General features: G+C 39.3%; 2 protein-coding genes across 2 annotated transcripts; one reads left to right on the top strand and one right to left on the bottom strand.

The window, feature by feature from the left end:
• The first annotated feature begins 5,976 nt into the window (after nt 1-5,976).
• On the top strand, nt 5,977-9,399 carry LOC140240426 (probable palmitoyltransferase ZDHHC24). The gene has a single exon (XM_072320194.1). The coding sequence runs from the start codon at nt 5,996-5,998 to the stop codon at nt 6,830-6,832; it is 837 nt and encodes a 278-aa protein (XP_072176295.1). The 5' UTR covers nt 5,977-5,995; the 3' UTR covers nt 6,833-9,399.
• A 708-nt stretch (nt 9,400-10,107) lies between these two features.
• On the bottom strand, nt 10,108-14,276 carry LOC140240729 (OCIA domain-containing protein 1-like). The gene has a single exon (XM_072320492.1). It carries the CDS (start codon nt 13,937-13,939, stop codon nt 13,100-13,102), a length of 840 nt encoding a protein of 279 aa, XP_072176593.1. The 5' UTR covers nt 13,940-14,276; the 3' UTR covers nt 10,108-13,099.
• Nucleotides 14,277-23,837: the final 9,561 nt, after the last annotated feature.

The following is a 23,837-nucleotide window of genomic DNA, read 5'->3' as shown; positions in this document are numbered from 1 at the left end:
TCATGCCTAAGCATAGAGCTATAAATATCAGCTTTTCCCCCTTATTTCTCTCTTGCATGGTTACCTTCTAGTCAGCACCTATGATAGAAATAGGGTCCACTGCCCATGTTGTTGTTGTTTGTTTGTTTTTTCCTGAAAAACCACTAACCACAATAACGTAAGCACAGCTGAAAGTATGTCTTTTATAACCAAGTATTTTTCATGAAAACCTAGCCAATTGCTAGCGGGGAAAAATGTTCTAGTTACTTTATCAGACTTTTTCAGTAGACCTATACTGATGTAATTGGTTGTTATAGTTTTATATCGCTATATCGTACATAGTGTAAAATTATAGAGTTAATGATGAATATGGGTCTACGGCAATTACCCCCTGGGCAATTACCCCATGCAGGCCCTTCCCTGATCTAACTCTCCCCGCGTTCACATTGGTCCCCGCGACGCGGGGAAAGTCCCGAGCTGTGGGACTTTCTCCTCAAAAACCATAATGTGGACGCTCGCTGGGACTTGTCCCCTCGTCCCCGCGAAGCAAGTCGGGTACGGGGACAAGATTTGGAGGGGAGAGTGACCTTGGGGCGCAATTGATAGCGTCCAGCTGTGGTCATCAAATGTGCGCATGCGCTATGCCTGGATTCAAGTGGCAGAGCTCGCTCCAAGCCCCAAAATGCCCCCACAGCTCGGGGACAGATGAGATACCAATGTGAACGGTCAGTCGTAAAAAAGATAAGATCTCTTGTGGCTGTCCCCGCGTCGCGGGGACCAATGTGAACGCGGGGTCTGTATAATCCTAACTCTCAGGAACCTAATCCTGAACCCTAACCCTATCGGCCAACCCCAACAATAACCCTAGAACCTATACCCTAATCTTTACTCTCACCTTATCACCAGTGTTAGCCCGCGGGGTTAGCCCGCGGGGGGGGGGGGGGGGGGTTATACTCGGGGGGTAATTGCCCTGATACGGATAACTAGACAGTCAAACCTGTCTTCGCGGCCACCTGTCTATAGCGGCCACATGCTTATAGCGGCTACTGAAAAATCCCCTGCACGAAATTGTTGTATTATAGACCCTTTATAATTATAGCGGCCACCTGCCTATAACGCGGCCACTATATCCCGTGGTGAATAATGTACCTGCGTATAGCGGCCACAAAAATTAAGCTGAACCGCTAAATCAGCCATGAATACGTTGGCTTTTACGTTCATTGCGTGAATTCTACCAAGTCCTATGTAGCTCAGTCATACAATTACATATACATGACTGGCAAAATTAATGCAGCTCTTCGCCATGAAAAGCCTTCTTACTTGACAAGATTAGATATAAGCTTCAGTAATTCCACCCTGCTATACAAAGGCAAAGACAACTCCTAATAACATCTTAGAAGTTTAGCAGAATACCAACTATCACTGCTTAAATCCTTTTGAATAAGGACAATAGGGTACTTGTCTGGGTATTGCTTGTTGTTTACGTCAGCTTCACACATTATCAAATCCCCTCGAACTCACTCGTGAACCCCATTCATGCAAACCAGTACGAACCAGAACAATTCCTCAGGCCCGAAATGTTATTTTTTAAATCAAAAGAACAGTATAGGCACAAAAAAAAAATAAAATGAAGTAAATTGTACAACAAAAATCCCCATGATATACAAGACATAGCTGCATATGCAAACTTATTTGCTGGTTGTTGTTTTTTAAAGAATAACATGCGGTATTTCTGCTATAATAAAATGCAAGTATTGAAATTCAAAATGGCCACAATCCTGTCTATAGCGGCCGCCTGTCTATAACGGCCATTTTTGTTGTTTCCACAGTGGGTGGCCGATATAGACAGGTTTGACTGTATATATATGCCATTTTAATTGTCGCAATGTTACACCTTATAACATGACCTTTACAGATTACTGACACAAGTTACGGATGGTGAAAAACAGCATTCAAAGCACGACAATGCAAGAATCATGTTCTGCGTGGTCTTATTTGCTTTTAAATGCAGGCAAAATAGTCAGCGACATCAAAATAAATTATTTCATAAGCGCGGAGATAGTGTGGGGCTTGACCCAAATGATTTCAATAAATCGCTGTATAGGATGCCTAATCTTGATGCTTTGGACAATTGTTGGAAGCGAAAACGTTTGTAGATTTCACTATTGTGATTGTTGCCAAAAATTACGCCCGCATGCAGATCACGGGTGGTCATATTGACATTTTGAATGCTGAGTAAGCCCCGGATGCATGGCCGCCCCCCCCCCCCCAAAAAAAAAAAAAAAAAATCACCATACAAAGGAATACAAGGTGTCACAACTTTGCGTTAAGGGTTTTTTTTTTTTTTTTTTTTTTTTCTTGTGCTTGTCAGCTGAAGAAACCCGGAAGTGGAATGAGAAAGATGAGCTGAAATCTTTTTTTCCCTTGCTTGTTAGCTTATGAAACCCGGAAGTGCCCCCACTTTTGAAAACGTTCCGCCGGCGGTGGGATGTAAAAGCATGGATTCGACTTCACTGGTTTGGGCTCGTTTGATCCCCAGTGTCAAAAGTGGTAAATCAAACTTGATTCAACGTTGTTGATTTTTTTTTCTCTCATTCTTAGCGATCTTTCTTTCTGATCAATTTTCACTTATTCGAGGACTATGCTATTAAAAAAAAAAGAATTCAAAAACAAATACACCAAAAAAAAAAAATTAATTGTGACATGATTGCCCTCTTATTGAAAGGTCAAATTCTTTGTACAGTGTATTTCATTTCGTTGTTTCCGGAAGTATACAATTTTGTAATCCTGAGAAGGAGGTATTAACATATATCATCGATAGACCTAAGCTTGTAAGTTTGCAATGTTTCTATGTGGATCTCTATCCAAGAACCTTATACAAGTAGATACTTGTGTGTAGTCTCCATCCTGCCACTACGCCATTTAACTACTCTACCGAGATTTTCTCACTTTCATCTAAGCTCTTTGGTAGACCCAGTGGCGTATCTAGGGAAAACGGCGCCCGGGGCAAGCGCGAAAATTGCGCCCCTATATTTTTGAAAAAGAGTTCAACCCCAACCCCATCCCGGTAGGGACTTTAAAAAAAAAAGTCCACATGATATGCTTTTTCAAGCACTTAAAAGGGGTCTTTTGAGGGTGATTTAAATGTAATAAATTTAGATACATTTTGGCGAGCGAGCCGAAAATTTTTGTGTATTTTCGCGTCATCATCACGTTTTGTTATCTTTTTTTTTTTTTTTTTGATAAATTTTGGCGAGCGAGCGTAGCGAGCGAGCCGAAAATTTTTGTATTTCAGCTTACAAAACATGGAATTCTTGTCATTTTTTTTTTTTGCCTATTAAATATTACAATTCTAATGAAGATATAGTGACGGCCCTATAGATAACGATTTATACCAACAAACTGAAGACTTGAAAACATACTCCAAATTAGTACGCACGAGTGAGCCGAAATTTGTATATTTCCGCGCCATCATCACGTTTTGTTTTTATCTTCTTCTTTTTTTCAAGTTGTTTGGATAGATTTTGACGAGCGAGCGCAGCGAGCGAGCCGAAAATTTCTGTATTTCAGCTTACAAAACATGGAATTCTTGTCATTTTTTTTGGGGGGGGTTTCAATTCTTACAATTCTAATCAAGATATAGTGACGGCCTTATAGATAACGATTTATACCAACAAACTGAGGACCTGAAAAAAATACTCTAAATTAGTACGCGCAATTTAGTGAGCCGAAATTTGTATATTTCCGCGTCATCATTACGTTTTGTTCTTATCTTGTTTGATTTGGTTTTTTGCGCCCCCCCCCCCCATGTTCGACACCTTTGGCGCCCTCGTTTGATCCAATGGGCGATCGCTTCAGAACGAAAGAAATAAAATTGCAGCCGCTGCTCCGTGTAACATTTTGCCTTCTAACGATGGCATGTGTGAACACAATAAACATTGTCATTTTTTGTTTTTATCTTGTTTGATTTGGTTTTCTCTCCCCCCCCCCCCCCCCCCCCCCCACCTCCCGGTCCGGGCGAGGTTTTTTCTTCTTCTTCTTCTTCTTCTTGTTCTTCTTCTTTTTTCTCTTTTTTTCTTTTTCTTTTTCTTTTTCCTTTTTTTTTTTTTTTCGTTTTTCGTTTTCGGCGCCCCCAAGGAGTGGCGCCCGGGGCACGTGCCCCCCTTGCCCCCCCCCCTAGATACGCCACTGGGTAGACCACATCTCGACGGAAGAAAATCATGAATTTGAATAACAAAGCAGTACCCGCTGCATGCTATAAGGATTAGAACCAACACTTGCTTTCGGGCGAAAGCTCGGTGGTCTAGTGGAGATGACGCCTGTCCGGTGATCAGGAGGTCGTAGGTTCGAATCCTGCTCGAGTACGCCCATGATTTTTTATCATGGCTACTACTAAAACACTGATCAATTCAGTGCTTATTTACGTCGATGTCGGGCAATTTGTCAATCAGTTGCAATGAAAACATCTCGACGGAAGAAAATCATGAATTTGAATAACAAAGCAGTACCCGCTGCATGCTATAAGGATTAGAACCAACACTAAAGTGCTTTCGGGCGAAAGCTCGGTGGTCTAGTGGAGATGGCGCCTGTCCGGTGATCAGGAGGTCGTAGGTTCGTATCCTGCTCGAGTATGTACGCCCATGATTTTTTATCATGGCTACTACTAAAACACTGATCAATTCAGTGCTTATTTACGTCGATGTAGGGCAATTTGTCAATCAGTTGCAAAGACCACTAAAGTCTTGTGCAAAGAAGAGATTCTCTTTGACCCATACGACTAGCGCATCGCAGTGCGCTTTGTGTTTGCTGCCCTCAACCTTCAGAAGATGCACAGCTCATGTTGTGATTCCATGAGAGATCGCTTTAGCCTGGCCTGCGCCCTATTCTGCATTTTATAAGTTGTTGCTGTCGATTGATCATCATCATCGCTAATTTTAGTAGAGTAAATTTAGCGTCTCTTTTTATATTTATTTATCTCGAGCTCGAAGTTTAATCCCGAACGAACGTCAAAGGAAAGCGAGCTCCACATCGCACACCGCTCATGACCCGTGTCGCCCTCCTCACCACCAGCCGCAGCCGTCGCGCCCGTCCACGCCATCCGAGCGCAGCCCAGCCAGTTCTCTAGACTGTCGTGGCTGCGCTGCTGTACACGCAGGGAAGCTGAGCCGACATTCAGCAAGCACTTCATCCACTAACTAATAGGTAGGTCTTGCCTGGCTTTCCTCGTTGCCTACATTCCTTGACGACAATTCCAGAGTTTACCTCGTTCACTTTCTGTAATCTGAGACATTATGACAATATTATGAGACGTGTCAAATACCACATAGTCACAGTCAAAGGACAATGCCAATACAATCAATGCCGGCAATACTTGGCACTTGCACTGCGAAATTCGAGCCCCCTTATTGGCCTTGGCCTTTTGGTTGGCCCAGCTTCTGCCAATTGGCTTGGCAACCATGGTAACCATGCCCAGCCCAAGGCCATGCGTGGGACATGTGGGTAATCCAAACAGTGATTTTCAGTCACATAGATAGACTAGCTACAGTTGTATGTACATTTATTTTTAATTTATTAAATGGAGGATGAACAGAAATGTATTGTTAGAAAAAACTGGTAGTGCTAAGAAAGACCCAAGACTGTTTGCCATGAGTCACATCTTGTTTATTACATTAATCCATTTTCAGTACTGCACCAAATGAAATGCTAGTAATGTACAGTAGGAAGCTGGACTGTTTTCAACTTCCTACCCTTGAATTTCAAATTATGCCTTTTAGAAAGCTCTGGTATTTTGCTTGTAAAAGGCTACACCACCTGTAGATCCACTGTACAGCCTAATTATGTATCATCCAGCTCTAGACCTTCTATACAGTTTTATTCTATTTATCATATTTTTTTTTCACACACTCAACTCCGCTCCAGCCATTTGCACATAAAGAGTAGAATACTCAATCATCAGTTTTCTTGTTTTCTTCACTTTGATACACACTCTTTTAGGGTAAAACCTGAGAGAGGCGTCATGGCAAACTCACTGCTACCAAAGACCTGGATGGACAGGATCCCAGTGATATTTGTCCTTATTGAACTCTGCCTTGAGGTGACCTTTGAGCTGTGCATCGTCTTCCCAAGACTCTTTGATACATTCTCCCTGGCCTACATCATCCACTTTGCCTTTGGAGTATTTTGCTTGTACAACTTCCTTGGCAACTTTTACCTGTGCATGGCCACGGACCTGACATCTGGCTCTACAATCCTCCCTGCTGTGCTGCAGCCCGAGTGGCACTACTGCCCCGTCTGCTTGCTAAACCAGCCTCCGAGGTCGTCCCACTGCCACACCTGTGGGAAGTGCATCTTGAAGAGGGACCACCACTGCATGTTTACAGGAAAGTGCATCGGCTACAACAATCACCGCTACTACATGATGCTGCTCGTCTACTTTTTCCTCGGCTCCATGTTTGCCAACTACCTGAACATGGACTACATGTACGAAGTGATACACACCCTAAACTGGAAGGCTGTCATGGCCTTCATAACACCTGTGATTGGTTGGATGATGGGACTTACAGAGACTCTCTCGTTTCTCACCTGTTTCCAGTGCAGCACGTGTATTCTCTCCTTTGTGTTATCCATAGTTCTCATCTACTACCACGGGGCTCTCATCGCTTATGGCCAGAGCACGAGGGAATGGAGGAAGGGAATCCGGGGTTACAATCGTGGCTGGAAGCAGAACTTTCTGGAGGTGTTTGGAACCAGATGGTACCTTGTTTGGCTGTCACCATGGATATCATCACCCCTGCCTGGAGATGGTATCCACTTTTTAAAAAAGATCAACCTGGAGAATGTTAAGGATATGTGAATACCTTGAAAGTACTTCTTTAGATTCTCAATCAAGTTTTGAAATGTAGAGTTACGTTTGTACTGAAGAGTATTGATAAGTTTGTGCACATTATCCTATTTAGTTTAAAATCGCCTTTGAATACAATTTGTAGTACCAGTAGTCATTTGATTAGTACCTTGTTTATTAGAATGAAAAACTGTTCTATCACTTTCATAGCTTAGTGTTGTCATCATCTAGTACTCAGATGAAATATTTTTTCCATGAGCGTCCTATCTCTGTCTGCGGTAGGATTTGTAAAAATGTAAAACATGGATTTGTGAATACCATCATACAGTTGTATGTAAAATAATGTGTTACCCCAGTTTTAGAGAGAATGTTTTAATTTCCCACCCTCGAGATGATACATGGTAGTCCTGTTGTAAAAGACCTTTTTTTTTAGTTTTTTATTTTGCAATTTACTGTCAGCTAACTCACAAAACTTATGAAATAAAACCATCAGCATAGTTGTATATGCAACATGTTTAGTACAGGTTTTTGTCATGAATCTACCAAGTATAAAACAGAAGAGGAATGGAGAATGAGATATATACTGGTCATGCTTGTCAAATTTGTTCTGGCATACTCTGGAACAATGATAACCACGTTTCCCAAGGTTGCACAACCAAAACCAATGCTATGCCCTTGCTATCTTTTGATACATACAGGTGTAATTACTACTTCCATTGATGGGAATGGTATACCAAATTTTGAAAGCCCCTGCCCCAAGACATTATAATGTGTTTTGATTTCCGTCCATCCGAACATGTTGGTACAACATTTATGTTTACCTTTTCAAATGCAGTGCTACATTTGGCTGTACTTGCAAAAGACATGTTTTAATCATGTAAAACAGAATGCAAGTTACTGTATGTGCACATGAGACATCTTATTTTTACTCAGCTGTGAAATAAAAAGTGTGCAATACTTCTGTCAACAGCTTTCAGAAATCTTTGCTTTTAATACAAATATAAGATTGTGTCACAGTTTGGCACATTGGGACAAGAGCACATCCTCTGTACTTTATGTATTTGAAGTATTGAGAGTATGGTGTGTTATAAAGAAAGTTGTTAGTTTCATAGCTTGTTACATGTTATGTTGATCAAGGATGTGAGGATTCAGGAGTAACTAAATGGTACATAACAGCATCTGTTCAACTCGGTGGTTAGTAAAACTACATGTTTCATTGCCAATTGGATATAGGATCATAGTACAGTGGACCCCCATTATAATGGAGTCCTTGGGACCAGCAGTTTTCTTTGGTTGTATGAAACTTTCATTACAACCAAACCCCCCAAAAACCCCAACAACTAACAAACAAACAAACAAAACAAACCTAAAAAGTGGATAAGATTGCAGCCTAAATTTTTACTTTGTTGTAATTGGAATTTCGTTATAACAGTGTTCGTCATAACGGGAGTACACTGTAATGTCATCTGTGGTGGCTACAAAAAGAAAATTTTGATATCAGAGTACTCTGTTGCATCCTGTGTATGGATTTGTTTCATGAACAGGTTGAATTCCTATCATGCTAATTTATTTCAAAAGTCTTCTGAAATGCAAAGTATTATCATAGATATTATGTTTTGTACTCATGATATGTATGTTGACAGTATCAAGTTTAGATGAAATTTTATATTTTCCAACCTAGATTTATAGACATCTCTAGGAGATATGATTTGTATAATCTCTACATTTTCTATGTACTTAGGTTGGTAGATATTTACCAATATGCATTGCAATGTACATGTTTGTTGTTTGTTGTAGAAAAGACATGCTGTGATGTACATTGTAGAAGCCAGGCATATACATTGTACTTTTATGGTCAAGAAATGAACCTCACCTTTCACAATGGAATTTTATTATGTCAGCTTAGAGAGGAATGAAACCCAAGTATACATGTGAATTGCTGAAATGCAGCAATATCAGTCAAACACATTAGTGAAAACTTGAGGAAAACTGAACAATCCTCTCAAAAGTTGTGAATTGTAAAAGTTTTGGTGCAACCATGGCTGGATGAGAAGACTACTACAGTATGTGATATCACATACAAGTACATTCTACATGTATGAAGAATGATACAAAGAAAATATAGAGAAAATTCAATATATTTTCACTAAATTCTAGCATAACAAACAAGCACTGTATCTCTTTCAGAAAGCAGTGCCTGGGGAAACTCCTTAAATTCAGAACAACAAGTCAAGGGAATGTGTACTTTTCATTTTAAAAAGGGGGGATCTTTAATTTTCTTCATGTACACATACAGTGTACTTACATACATGTAGCCTACAAAGCCTCCTTTGGTCATACAATGTATTTTCATTTCTCCTCCTGAAGTGATTTCTTTGTTTTTTGTGATATATGCAATATTTGCAATGCAGTAGCTTGTGTTCAAAATAAATGTACTGGTCAAAGTGTGGAATTTGTGTTGAGATTGACCCGTACCAGTTTATACAAAGTACAATACTGTAGTACCAGTACTATTGTGAAATCTGCAGTTCACATTATTGCTAAACTTGATGATTTGATTAAAATGTTTTATAATTGCACCATTTGTTGTCATGTACATGTACAGATTGTATACTGTATTTGTGTTGCCACTTGGTTGATGCAGTCAAGGATCAGTTGTGTAAATGTTTAGCTATGTGTGGCTCACCATTGCTACATTACATATCCAAAGCTACATTGTACATGTATACACAACCTATGGATTAACTACCTGCAGCTCAAACTTTATCTGAGAGTTGATATTTTGTAGTTTTGGGATAATTTTCTGTTTACATAGAATTTGTGTTTTATTTGGACCTCTTTGTTTTTGGATATCTCTGCCATTTCAAAACTGATATTCTTCAAATACATGTAGACTGTCAATTCCTCTTAGAATTGTATGCTCTTTATACTTCATATACATGTACACACTAAGTGGTTTCTAATTATCTTACAAAGAGTCAAGACCTGAATCCCTATCTCAACCAAAACTATACCATCCCTAAATTGAACACGATGACACCGCTCCTGATCATGGATTCTAAACCTTACTGTAACATAATGGATGGGTATATACACCCTGTACGCGAGTTTATGTGGTCGACTATCAACATTTGTAATGCTACATTATCGGACTCACTTGTTTCAACAAGTACAGTGCACTCCCGTTATAACGAACACAGTTTATAACAAAACTCAGGTAACAACAAAATAAAAATTCAGACCACAATATTATCCTCTTTGTTTTTTATTTTTTATCTGTTCGGTTATAACGAAATTTCGATATAACGAAAGAAAACTGCCGGTCCCAAGGACTTTGTTATAACGGGAGTGCAGTGTACTGTTCATCCTTGACTAACTACATTCACAGACCAGTTTGCACTCGACTCTAAAATCACTGCACATCCTCATGAGATACAATGCATACAACTTCCTCAATATACACATACTGTATATCACTGCAACATCAGTCTACTGTACATACAAATGACCAACTACTCAGAGATCTTGCTTTTTATTTTCTTTTATTCATATGTAATGGCGTGCAAATTCTCATCTGTCTTGAGATTCGGGTGAGGTGAATCAATTTGACAGGGTGAGAGAGAGACACAAAGAGCAATAAAAGCTGAACTGGGTCACAGCTCAAAATCCCCACTTTTCATTATTTGCTTTGTACCTGTACATTATCAGGCAAATGGATACCGGTACATCTGTATTCAAAATCCTTGCATAAATTTTTTTTGTGAAAACATTTTAGCTTGCATTCAACACCCATTACTCCTGCACTGCAAGACATGTTTCCTTCCTGTTAAAGGGACCAGTGTGCTCAAACAGAAAATGAAATGAAAACAAACGCAAAACATCCTTTGCTCCTCATAGCACAGGCACAGCAGACATTAATAATTTCATCTCCTTTCATCCAACATTTGCATTTGTTGACAAATATTTCACATTCAAGTGTAAAAACCGTTCGAAGTGAATAGCTCCTGCTTAGCAAATGCCACCACACCATACCATACACTGTAGGTCTTGTGAGACTGATCTAAATCAGTTAACACTATAAACATCTATGAACAGGCTAAACTAACACAATACATGTCCCTGATACATAAAATTTGGGGCATCGGAGAGAACTCAGTTAATGGCAAACTGAATTTCAAAATACACAGTATTGCTTCATTCGCTGTATTTGCAACATTACTGTACCTGCAGTTTGAAATGGAGAAATGATTTTAGTAGACTGAAGCATAAGAAAACTTACAACAACTAAAATGAGATATTGAGGCTGTTGTAACTTAATCAAGTACAACTGTACATTGCACAACATATGAATTTCTCATACAGGGTATAGTACTATAATCACAGTACAAATATGTGACAATTTATGGGATTTTCATTGCAAAAGATGTTAAACTCTGTCCTGATTCAAACATGAAGCTCAAACACTGAGGTAAAGAATGTTTTGGTGTGATTTGATAAGTTTCAATTGCATATAGTATGCATTAAACTTTACGACACAAGATGGCAGCAAAATAAACATTCTTGTTCATATGCAATCACTGCATAATTCCAACTGTATAATGATGCTGACTACCTCTACCTGCAATAAAAGATAATACATTTGTTTTAATGATATGGACTACTTTTTGGGTATTGTTGATTTGATTGACGTAGGATCTCAACTCAAACGGGGCAATATTAACAATGTCCTGAGTAAAAGCAGTCTATTACATCTGTTTTAGCCTGTGTAAATACCGAAAAGAACGCACTTGGTCCATCGCGATTGCACAATGTGTCCCTCGTTCACACATCAGGCACTGCCATAGATGTTTGCATCTACAAGGTTGTAGGGATCACATCTGACAATGGCTACCTCTGGCACTATGAAAGACAGGCAGACATTTACTGTATAAGCTGATATTTTTGCGAGGGTTAAATTTTCGTGAATTTCACAAATCACTGTTGGACAGTGAATTTAACAACCAGCTAACGTACTACCGCAATTTAGCCTCAGTGTCAATTCGCGAAAACAACAAAATGACTGTGACCTTGCCATTAGCAAAAATATCTGTATGCGAAAATGGTAGCTTAAATACAGTAGTCCATTTGTTTCATACACCAAACACACATCTGCTTATGTACCACACATGTACCAAAAAGAGGGCAGTTTGGGTGCTTTAAGGTCTGTTTAACAAGTGAGCACTACAGAAATACACTAGTGTATAAGGGCAGTTTGGATGCTACAGTAGTTGTACACAGCAGTTTTTCAGGTGCAGATAATTTGAACAAATATAGAATTGAGGATTCATCAAGTACGGTACATTGTACAAGTAGTACTTACTACATAATGTAAAATACAATGTATGAACACACCTCTGTTTCCACAAGCAGAAGGTCCCGTAAGAAAACTGTGCAAACCATTTCATCAGCTTGTTGGAATTCTATCATGTACATTTGTAGATCTAGCATCAAGGTATAATCTTACATCTTATTCATCTCCTGGACCAACTGTGTTTCACACTATACATAAACTCTACAAAAATCATTTAAAATGGCTTAATTTGCTGTAACATCGAATCTCTTCACAATCACATTGTTGGTAATCACTTAGACATTCTATTTTTTTTTTTTCCATCATATGATGAATTAATCATAAAATGTCAATGTCTGTTACTGGCCTCATATGTTACAGAGAGCATCAGATGGACATGTCCATTTGAACCTGAGACATTAATAAAAAATAGATGAATAAAATTGTAACCAACTGAAGAAAAGCACCAGGACATTGGAAGCTAAAATTTTAATGTACAGTGCTGTACATATGATCTGCAATGACTGCTTGAATTAATGTGAACGAGTACAACTGTACTCCGATCTATTGTCATTTGAAACATGAGGAACACAGATAAAATGCAGATGTACAATGTACAGTTAGTATTGTGTGGCTAAAATGTCGCTCAGCTTTAAACGCCTCCACAAAACAATCAGTGCTTTGCAATTTAGTGGGCCATACACCCTCAAGGATTTTTCACAGAAAACAAGATCACATAATACACTGTATATTTTAATGTAATACTTCAGATGTTGAACATGCACAAGTTTAAAAGCTTAAGACATCACTTCTGATTTTAATATGCAGGTACCGGTATCATGAATCTTACAATTCCTATGATAGTTGGAGTCAGAACATCATACAGTGTACACGTATGCATACCATACAAGATATACGTGTGTATTTCATTTTCCTGTACAGCTATTTTGCTATTCCTTTTCCCATACATCTCCATACTGATTCACCATCTTGCTCCTGTTTCTTGCGCCTAGAGTGAATTCATCCTGAGGGGGTGGTTGCCTCTTTGCCCGGATTCGCTGTTGCTCTGGTTGTGCCAGCGGAGGCATTGTTGAGTCAGCTGGCTGGGAAGGGGTTTGCTTTGGCTGGTAGTGGCCTGGTAGGACCTGGGTGTATTGCTGAGAATTCTTCTCCCTGCTGCGTCTTCTCAGCTCATCATAGGTCATGGTCATCTCTGGTTTAGAGGTGTCCTTTTCTTCCATCACAGGAAGGTCAGAGGTGAAAGAATCATCCATTCCCTTCACATGGCTGGTGTCAATGTCCATGTTGAGATGGTTGTCAGGAGTCCCACTCCATGGCCTGTCATACCGGTATCCACTGTCTGACTGCCGCTCATCCCCTCCAGATGGCTCCCCAGTGTAACCAGAGATTGACAAACCTCCAAACCCTGCTTCTGACGGCATCCCCCCTTTGCCTCTCCGGATCATGTCCGCAAAGGGCGAATTCTCAAGCTTCAGGAATTTGTCTCGACACTGGCCAACATACAGCATCTTGCCGATGACATAGCCACATACGGAAGCAAACATCACTTTTGGAACTGATCCAAAGCGTTTGCTGGCGTTTAGAGCCCCTCTCTGGACAAGAAAATGGGTAGATATTCCTGCCGCCGAGGCAAGAGGGAAGGCACGATACCAAAAGCTCTCAAAGCGACACTCTCTGAGCGCCTGCTGCTCCTCTTCAGTAAACTGATAGCGTCCATCTTTCATTCGTTCTCTGATCTTTGGATCTTGCATTTGCGTCTCAGAGGCCATGATTACCACAGCAATGAAGCCCTTTTAAAGCCAGATGAACTCCAGTCCGAGGCGAGAAGATCGTTGGACTTCAGCGATTCTACAAAGCACTACCTACACACCCTACAAGGTTTTCAATAGGGTAGGACTATTGATCAGTTGCACATACGAGTCAACTGGGTAAACAGTTCTGGCAATTTGAGCTGAGTAATGACTTGCAGCTAGTCAAAACAAGATCCGACGAAAACAACAGGAACTGCAGTTTTCTTGGCTTTGACTATTTTAGAATTATTATTTGTTTCCAGTCACGGTGCAAATTTTTCAAAGGTCGCACGTAGAACTGCGCTGGAGCTGGATCCGCTAGATGCAGGCATTATAAAATTGTGTCGCATGTCGACGACGACGAATGGGTGGGTACGGCACGGCACGGTGGCATACCGGCATGGTGCGGAGCGCTAGCGGAGGGACCCCTCCCCCCCCCCCCCCCCCCCCGGGGTGGGGGGGGGGGTGGGCGAAAGGGATCAAAACGAAACCCCTCCACTTCGTATGGGAGGATCTGATCCGGAGTAATGCGAGGGGATATCCCCCTCCATCACGAGGGAGATTCCGCATTTTCATAATTAAAATTCAGCAATATGGTGCACACTTTGGGCGATATACTTGGAAAGTTTTCTGTCAAAAAAGCAAGAAAGTTGTCCTTTCTTATCTCAGGAATTATGGATGGGAGATCCCCTTTTGCCCCCCCCCCCAATATTTCAGGGGACACCTCCTGCCCTCCCAGGATTGACGCCCCTTGCTGGCCACACCCTTCCCCTGCTTGACCGCTGCGCTTAGATATCACATGTATCAGATTTTCAGTGGTCAAATAAATGATAAAGTCGATCATACAGAAAATGAAGAATGCATTATAAGGGCCTAATAAGCAGTGGCCGATGGGGGGGGGGGGGGGGGGGCACCGGGCACAGCCCCTTTGATTCTTCTTGAAATAGAAATAAAAGAAATAAAAATGGGGAAAATGAAAAGAGGCGCGTGCACCCCCTTCGATTGAAGTGGCACCAGAAAATTGTTGTGTAGGCCTTTTTTTTTTTTTTTTTTTTTTTTTGCTTGTCAGCTGATTAACTGACCGGAAGTGGCACAAGAAGAATATTTTTGCGCCCCTCCTTTTTCATGGCATTCTTGGATCGGCCCCTAAATAAGGACTGGCATTGAAGTGGATACGACAATCACATTATGTATAATCATTGCCTGAAATAAGATGTAGCCCTATTCTATGAGGGCAATACGATTCTGGCGAGAGCAATTAACGTATAATCCCCCAAAGTTGCTGGTTCGTATTAATTTTCATTACAGTGTTAACATTAGACATACAGAACCAACTCAAATTGGGGGGAATGTGATATGACATGAATTTCACAAAATTTCATTTCTTTATAAAAGGTATACAAAACCCTCCACCAATGATAATTGTTCCTAACAAACAGTAGGCCTATAGTTAAGTGTATATTCCCCGTGCCGTTTGAAAGAGAAAAGTAAAGTGCTTTTACATTTATGCCAGAAAAGTGAAAATATGGTGGATTTTCTTTGTTCTATCATAAGTGTTGCACAAAAAGCATGCATGTACGACTGGCGTATAAAGAACAGTTGTAGTCTTCTCTGCACCCACCCAGGCGACGGCTGCATACGGAAACTCATAACTTTTGAACAGATTGTCCGATTTTCCTCCAACTTTCACTGACTTTTTCTATATATAATATGGGCTATATTGCTGCTTTCCCTTGTTCACGTAGGCCTATGCTGGGCTTCATTCTCAACGTCACTCACATCCATTTCAACTTTATAGGCTCGCGGGGTTTTCATAGCCATTACTAGTTAAAACACTTTTTTCCTTGATGTTTATTGATTTCATTAATATCATTCATGAATCAACCCATTCTGGATGTAACATGAACAAAAACAATACAGATACAATTCAAAACCCAAACAAATCCATTTTTCAATTTATACTGCAAATAATCTCTCTTCAACATAAATAACTCGATTATGCATCAATCCCACTGATAATAATTCCTTCAGGAGAAAGTATCGACATAACCAAACATAATCCATTGAATATATTGAATCATGATGTATAATCATGCTCACTTACAAGAGCATAAAATATTATACATTCAGGGGCGGATATAGCTTTTTATAAAGGAGGGGGTTGGGGTGGTATGCGATGGAGCGTAGCGACCGAGCCCGAGCGAGCGGAGCGAGCGAAGGGGGGGGGGGGGGGGGGAGGGTGTGGGAGGGGGGTGTCCCCTCCCACAGTAGGGAGAATTTTTGAAAATCTGTGTGTGAAAATGGCGTTTTCTTGCATCTAAAACACCACTATTTTTGGTATAGAGGTCATTGCCATAAATAGAAAAAAAAATAAAATTACAAGTTAAAAAAAAAAAAGACTAGAGATTATAATTTGTCATCACTGACAAATTAAGGTGATCCGATTTTTTTTTTTTTTTTAATCAATGATTCAAATCCTGATCGCAATAGGCATGACCATGCAGGTTTCATCTGTGTTCAGAGACATTGGCCGTGTGATGTTTGGATTCTCATTTGGTACCAAATCTGTATACACTATAACGAAGATACAGCAACAAGTACATATATGACCTTTGACCCCACTTTGCACAACCTAGATGGCATCTGAGCAAAAAGTGGTTATTTTGTGAAATGATTCTTGTAACATGATCTTTCCGTGTGCAAAATATGAGAAAGGTAAGACATGTATTCACCAAGAGACAGGATGAAACATTTGTGACCTTTGACCCTAATTTACATACCCAAGATGGCGTCTGATCAAGTAGTTGTTATTTCATGAAATAATGTACGTGACATGAACTAAACATGTGTAAAATATGGGGGTGATAGGGGCTGTTTTTCTTGAGTTATTGCAAAGAAAGTTGCAGAAACATAGAAATATCTCAATACATCGAAGATAAGCTTTAATTTCAACCAAGTATTATAACATGATCCCGACATCATATGAAAAAAAAAAAAAAAACAAAGAGCACGTAACGATAGCGCAAAGTCTCAGTTACAACATGTTAAGATCTTAGAAAAATTCACCGAAGGGTAAGTGAGCTAGTGCTCGACAAAGACAATCATGTCAATTTTCACATCTAGAAAAATTCCCTCCCATAGAGATAACACGTCATAACGAAGAAACAGAAAGAAGTACATATGACCTTTTGACCCCACTTTGCACAGACAAGATGGCATCTGAGCAAAGAGTGGTTATTTTGTGAAATGATTCTTGTAACATGATCTTTCCGTGTGCAAAATATGGGAAAGGTAGGACATGCATTCACCAAGATACAGGATAAAACATTTATGACCTTTGACCCTAATTTACATACCCAAGATGGCGTCTGATCAAGTAGTTGTTATTTTATCAAATAATGTACGTGACATGAACTAAACATGGGCAAAATACGGGGTTGATAGGATATGTTTTTCTTGAGTTATTGCACGGAAAGTTGCAGAAAGAAAGAAATATTTCAATACATCGAAAATAAGCTTTAATTTCAACCAAGTTTTTTGACGTGATGCAGACATCGTATGAAAAAGCAAAGGGCACGCTTACGATAGCACAAAGTCTCAGCTACAACATATTAAAATCTTAGAGAAATTCACCGAAGCATAAGTGAGCTAGTGCTCGATAAAGATAGTCATGTCAATTTTCATTTCCAGAAAAATTGCACTCCCATAGAGATAACACGTAAACTGGTCAAATTTGACAAGATTACTTTCAATCCATTTTTACGAGGTGATGCCGTCATCTAATCAAAATATTGTTATTACATTAATGAAAGAGCATTTAATAAGCTACAACATACTGAAATCTGGATGGAAATTGACAAAGGATTAGTGAGATATGCCCGAATAAACTTGAAATTTGATGACGTCATTTTGAAAATTTACTTTTTTTACTTTGTTAAGAAATTCCATATCTTTTAATCATTTTGCCAGCATTGCCACCCCATGAAATGACATGTACAACTCATCAGCTTTCAAAATATGTAAAGAAAATGGGGGGTCACCGTCCATCCTGACGAGCAAAATCGGATTTAAAATTGGCGGTTTTTTGGCATAGTTGCACTGTATATCGCCATTGACGCGCGCGCGGAATTTCAAGTTTGACGGGCCCGTATGACGTCATATTGAGTCGGATTGACTTGAAACTTGGTATAAATATTTCTTGACATTTCAGACATCCGATCAAAGTGAAAAAACTTGAAATTTCAATTGCAAATGAGCTGTGCGTGCGTATATGCGCGCGCGCGTACGCGTCCGTCCGATTTTTTCAATTTTTCAAAAAATGCTCCAAATGAACTGAAACGTGTGCAAAAAAATTTTGAGCTCTATTGGAGCATACAAATATTTCAACGCGCGCGTACGCGCACGTTTTAAGAAAATATATGAATTTTGAGAACATGAGTAAAATGCGCATAACTTGAAATATATGTGACGTAAATTTCATTGAAAAATTCTATTCCATTAATGAGATATGATTGAGAATGTGTTTTCATATAATGACGTCATAGTGACGTCACGGTCGATTGATCACAATGATACATTAGATTTGTCGTCTTTGGGACATGATGCATACATGGTATAATTTTGAAATTGATAGGCAGCGGACTTTCTGAGCTAACCTCTGCACAACTTTTGGGGAGAAATAAAGAAATAAAGAAGAAGAAAGAATCCGTACAGATACAGAAGGTGATCCGAGAGGATACTCGGATCACCTAACAAAGAATCAGTACAGATACAGAAGGTGATCCGAGAGGATACTCGGATCACCTAAAGAAAGAATCCGTACAGATACAATAGGTGATCCGAGAGGATACTCGGATCACCTAATGAAGCTAAGCTTTGATTACTTAAGCCGAGTTTTTCGACGTGCTTTTGACGTCGTATGAAAAAACGGAGGACACATTACGATAGCGCAAAGTCTCAGCTCTCTGGGAGAAATTCATCGAAGGGTGAGTGAGCTAGTGCTCGATAAAGACAATCATGTCAATTTTCACATCTAGAAAAATTCCCTCCCATAGAGATAACACGTCATAATGACGATAAAGAAAGAAGTACATATGACCTTTGACCCCACTTTGCAAAGACAAGATGTCATCTGAGCAAAAAGTGGTTATTTTGTGATATGATCCTTGTCACATGGTCTTTACGTGTGCAAAATATGGGAAAGATAGGAGATGTATTCACCAAGATACAGGATGAAACATTTATGACCTTTGACCCTACTTTACATAACCAAGATGGCATCTGATCAAGTAGTTGTTTTTTTATGAAATAATGAACGTGACATGAACTAAGCATGTACAAAATATGGTGTTGATAGGGTATGTTTTTCTTGAGTTATTGCAAAGAAAGTTGCAGAAAGAAAGAAATATTTCAATACAACGAATATAAGCTTTAATTTCAACCACGTTTATTGACGTGATCTCGACATCGTATGAAAAAACAAAATGCACATTGACGATAGCCCAAAGTCTCAGCTACAACATATTAAAATCTGGGAGAAATTCACCGAAGCATAAGTGAGCTAGTGCTCGAAAAAGACAGTCATGTCAATTTTCATTTCCAGAAAAACTGCACTCCCATAGAGATAACACGTAAACTGGTCAAATTCGACAAGGTTACTTTCAATTCATTTTTATGAGGTCATGCTGTCATTCAATCAAAATTGTGTTATCACATAACTGATAGAGCATTAAATAAGCTACAGCATACTGAAATCTGGGTGAAAATTGACCAAGGATAAGTGAGATACGGTCGAGTAAACTTGAAATTTGATGACGTCATTTTGAAAATTTACTTGTTTTGATTTATTAAGAAATTTGATATCTTTTCATCATTTTTCCAGCATTGCCAACCCATGAAATGACATGTACAACTCATCAGCTTTCAGAATATGTAAAGAAAATTGGGGGTCACTGTCCATCCTGACGAGTAAAATCGGATTTAAAATTGGCGGTTTTTTGGCATTGTTGTACTGTATATCGCCATTGACGCGCGCGCGGAATTTCAACTTTGACGGGCCCGTATGACGTCATTTTGAGTCGGATTGACTTGAAACTTGGTAGAAATATTCCTTGACATTTCAGACATCCGATCAAAGTGAAAAAACGTGAAATTGTTATTGCATATGAGCTGTGCGTGCGTATATGCGCGCGCGCGTACGCGTCCATCCGATTTTTTCAATTTTTCAAAAAATGCTCTAAATGGTCTGAAACGTGTGCAAAAAATTTTTGAGCTCGATTGGAGCATACAAATATTTCAACGCGCGCGTACGCGCACGTTTTAAGGGTATGGATGAATTTTGAAAACATGAGTAGATTAAACTTAATTTGAACTATATGTGACGTAAATTTCATTGAAAAATTCCATTCCATTAATGAGATATGAATGAGAATGTGTTTTCATATAATGACGTCATAGTGACGTCACGGTCGACTGATCACTATGATTTTATTAGATCTGTCGTCTTTGGGACATGATACATATATGGTATAAGTTTGACATTGATAGGCATTGCACTTTCTGAGCTAACCTCTGCACAACTTTTGTCCAGAAATAAAGAAAGAAAGAAAGAAAGAAAGAATCCGTACAGATACAATAGGTGATCCGAGAGGATACTCGGATCACCTAATAAGATGAAAAAAAAATGGTCCCCTGATTTTTTTTCTTTTCTTTTTTTTTTTTTTTTTTTTTTGATCCGCTTCTGACATTAAAAAAAATACATTATACAAATCTAGAATGAAATCATTCATTCAAAAAACAACAACAACCAACCCTTCCCCTCCCAACCAAAACACACACACACACACACACACACACACACACACAAAAATACGCATGGTAGAATAATGCAGGCCTGCGAGGGTCATATACTCTTCCATTTGGTAGGTAAGAGTTCCAGTAGACATGATTGTATATTATACCAAGAAGGTTCAGGTGGAGGCTTGCACAATGTCCAATCTTATTCCCTTCGATCTTCGATACCACCATGTGCCAGACTGGATTTAGGCCTCACAAATATAGGTAGACAATGGATTAAAGTAGGCCTATCACAGTCTATACCAGCCAGCCTCTATAACGGAATATAAGTTTTGTTGTTGTTGTTTTTTGTGGTGTGTGTGTATGTGTGTGTTTGCATTTGTTTTTGTTTTTGTTTTTGTTTTGTTTTTATGATGGCAATACTTTTCGCCATATCGCTACTACAAGATGAGCGGCAGATAATGGCAAAGACATTAGTGGGGATGCGCGAATAGAAATATATTGCGCAAATATTGCTGAAATAAAAATCAGCCTTATTTTGCTATGACAGCAGTGGCGTATCTAGGGGGGGGGGGGCAAGGGGGGCACGTGCCCCGGGCGCCACTCCTTGGGGGCGCAAAAAACGAGAAAAAAAAAGAAGAAAAAAAAAAGAAAAAAAAACGAAGAAGAAGAAGAAAAGAAAAATGAAAAGAAAAAGAGGAAGAAGAAGAAGAAGAAAAAAAAAACTCGCCCGGAAGGAGGGGGGGGGGGGAGGGAGCATGATGGGGGGGGGGGGGCAGAAAACCAAATCAAACAAGATAAAAACAAAACATGATGATGACGCGGACAAAATGACAATGTTTATTGTGTTCACACAAGAATTCCATGTTCTGTAAGCTGAAATACAAACATTTTCGGCTCGCTCGCTGCGCTCGCTCGTCAAAATTTATATAAAAAAAGAAAGTAAGAACAAAACGTGATGATGACGCGGACAAAATGACAATGTCTATTGTGTTCACACATGTCATTTTATATTTAGCAGGAAAATGTTACACGGAGCAGCGACTGCAATTTCATTTGTTCTGAAGCGATCGCCGATTGGATCAAAAGAGGACGCCAACGGTTTCGAACATACGGGGGGGGGGGGCAAAAAAAATCAAAAAGGTAAGAACATAACGTAATGATGACGCGGAAATATACAAATTTCGGCTCACTCGCTCGTACTAATTTAGAGTATTTTTTCAAGTACTCAGTTTGTTGGTATAAATCATTATCTATAAGGTCGTCACTGTATCTTGATTAGAATTGTAAGATTTAACAAGCAAAAAAATTCCAAATGACAAGAATTCCATGTTTTGTAAGCTGAAATACAAAAAATTTTCGGCTCGCTCGCTGCGCTCGCTCGCCAAAATTTATCAAAATTCATTACATTTAAACCCTCAAAAAGACCCCTTTTAAGTGCTTGAAAAAGCGCTCGCCAAAATTTATCCAAAAAAAAACAAAACAAAACAGAGATAAGAACAAAACGTGATGATGACGCGGAAATATACAAATTTCGGCTCACTCGCGCGCACTAATTTAGAGTATTTTTTTAAAGTCCTCGGTTTGTTGGTATAAATCGTTATCTATAAAGCCGTCACTATATCTTGATTAGAATTGTAAGATTTTATAAGCAAAAAATGACAAGAATTCCATGTTTTGTAAGCTGAAATGCAAAAATTTTCGGCTCGCTCGCTGCGCTCGCTCGCCAAAATTTATCAAAATTCATTACATTTAAACCCTCATAAAGACCCCTTTTAAGTGCTTGAAATAGCATATCATGTGGACTTTGTTTAAAGTCCCTATACCGGGATGGGGTTGGGGTTGGACACTTTTTCAGAAATTAGGGGCGCAATTTTCGCGCTTGCCCCGGGTGCCGTTTTCCCTAAATACGCCACTGTATGACAGGGAGGGTAAACTTTCACAGCATACAGCTTAAATTTGCACGTAAATATTACACATATTTCTGGATGCGATTGACTTTTGTTTCATATACTTTATCATTAGGTGAAGTTTCCTTTCATTTTGAGCATATTTACATACAGGCAAAATATACTTGATATCGTGGTAGTGTTAAAAGTGACATTGCGCAGAAAGATGGCTGCTCCTTATACACAAGTTTTGGCTGGTTGCAGTTACATCGAACCATCATCAAAGGCACAAAATAAGAATGTACCTGTGGGATTCTACTCTGCATCCCCACAAAATTGACGCTGTTTGAATGATGAATGATTTAAGCCATATTTTACATACCCGAGAACATACAGATGCTTTGTTTTCTGACCATAAAATATCAAAAGTAAATGATTTGTATATGTTTCAACTTGGTGAGTTTATGTTTAATTACAACAGTAACTTTTTACCTAAAATATTCCACGATTTATTTAATCGAAACAGTCATGTTCATAACTATCCCACGCGACGATCCGACGAATTCAATCTTCCGTTAATGAGAACCGCACATGCCCAAAATACATTTCTTTATACCGGACCCAGACTTTGGAATAATTTAGATAATAGTTTAAAAGATTTCCCCAAATTTGTCACATTTAAATATAAACTCAGAAAACATTTACTTTCTACTTATAATCTTAGATAATTTAAATTGCTAGAATTTATGCTTGAGCTTTCACCTGTCCTGATGTCGCAGCACTTGGCGTGTTCTGTGTGCAGACGTCTCTTCCTTCTTCTCTCCTTTTCCTTTCCTGTCTATTGTTCTTCGTAGACTTGTATTGTGTACCGTCTTCTCTCCTCTCGGTACTGTCTCGCGTCCTACAGTGTATATGCGTGTGGGTAATTGAATGTGTGTACGAATGTATTGTCCTTGTCATATTTTCCCGGTACACGTGGTTCAGTGAACAGTGTCCGGGCACTATAGCATTGGTATTCTATATTTTTTCCCGACCTGTGTATCTCAAAATAACTACATGTATATTGTTATAGAATAGTATATCATTTACTCATTATTTATCTAGCGATCCACGTCCGACAAGCTTTGCTTTTTAGTGGATCACTATTTTCCATAATCGAATTTATTTTCCGCTCGCCCACGTAGTATTTGTAC

This window comes from Diadema setosum, chromosome 17 (genome assembly GCF_964275005.1).
Source record: "Diadema setosum chromosome 17, eeDiaSeto1, whole genome shotgun sequence".
Classification (NCBI taxonomy): domain Eukaryota; kingdom Metazoa; phylum Echinodermata; class Echinoidea; order Diadematoida; family Diadematidae; genus Diadema; species Diadema setosum.
This window is presented reverse-complemented; position numbering and strand designations above follow the sequence as displayed.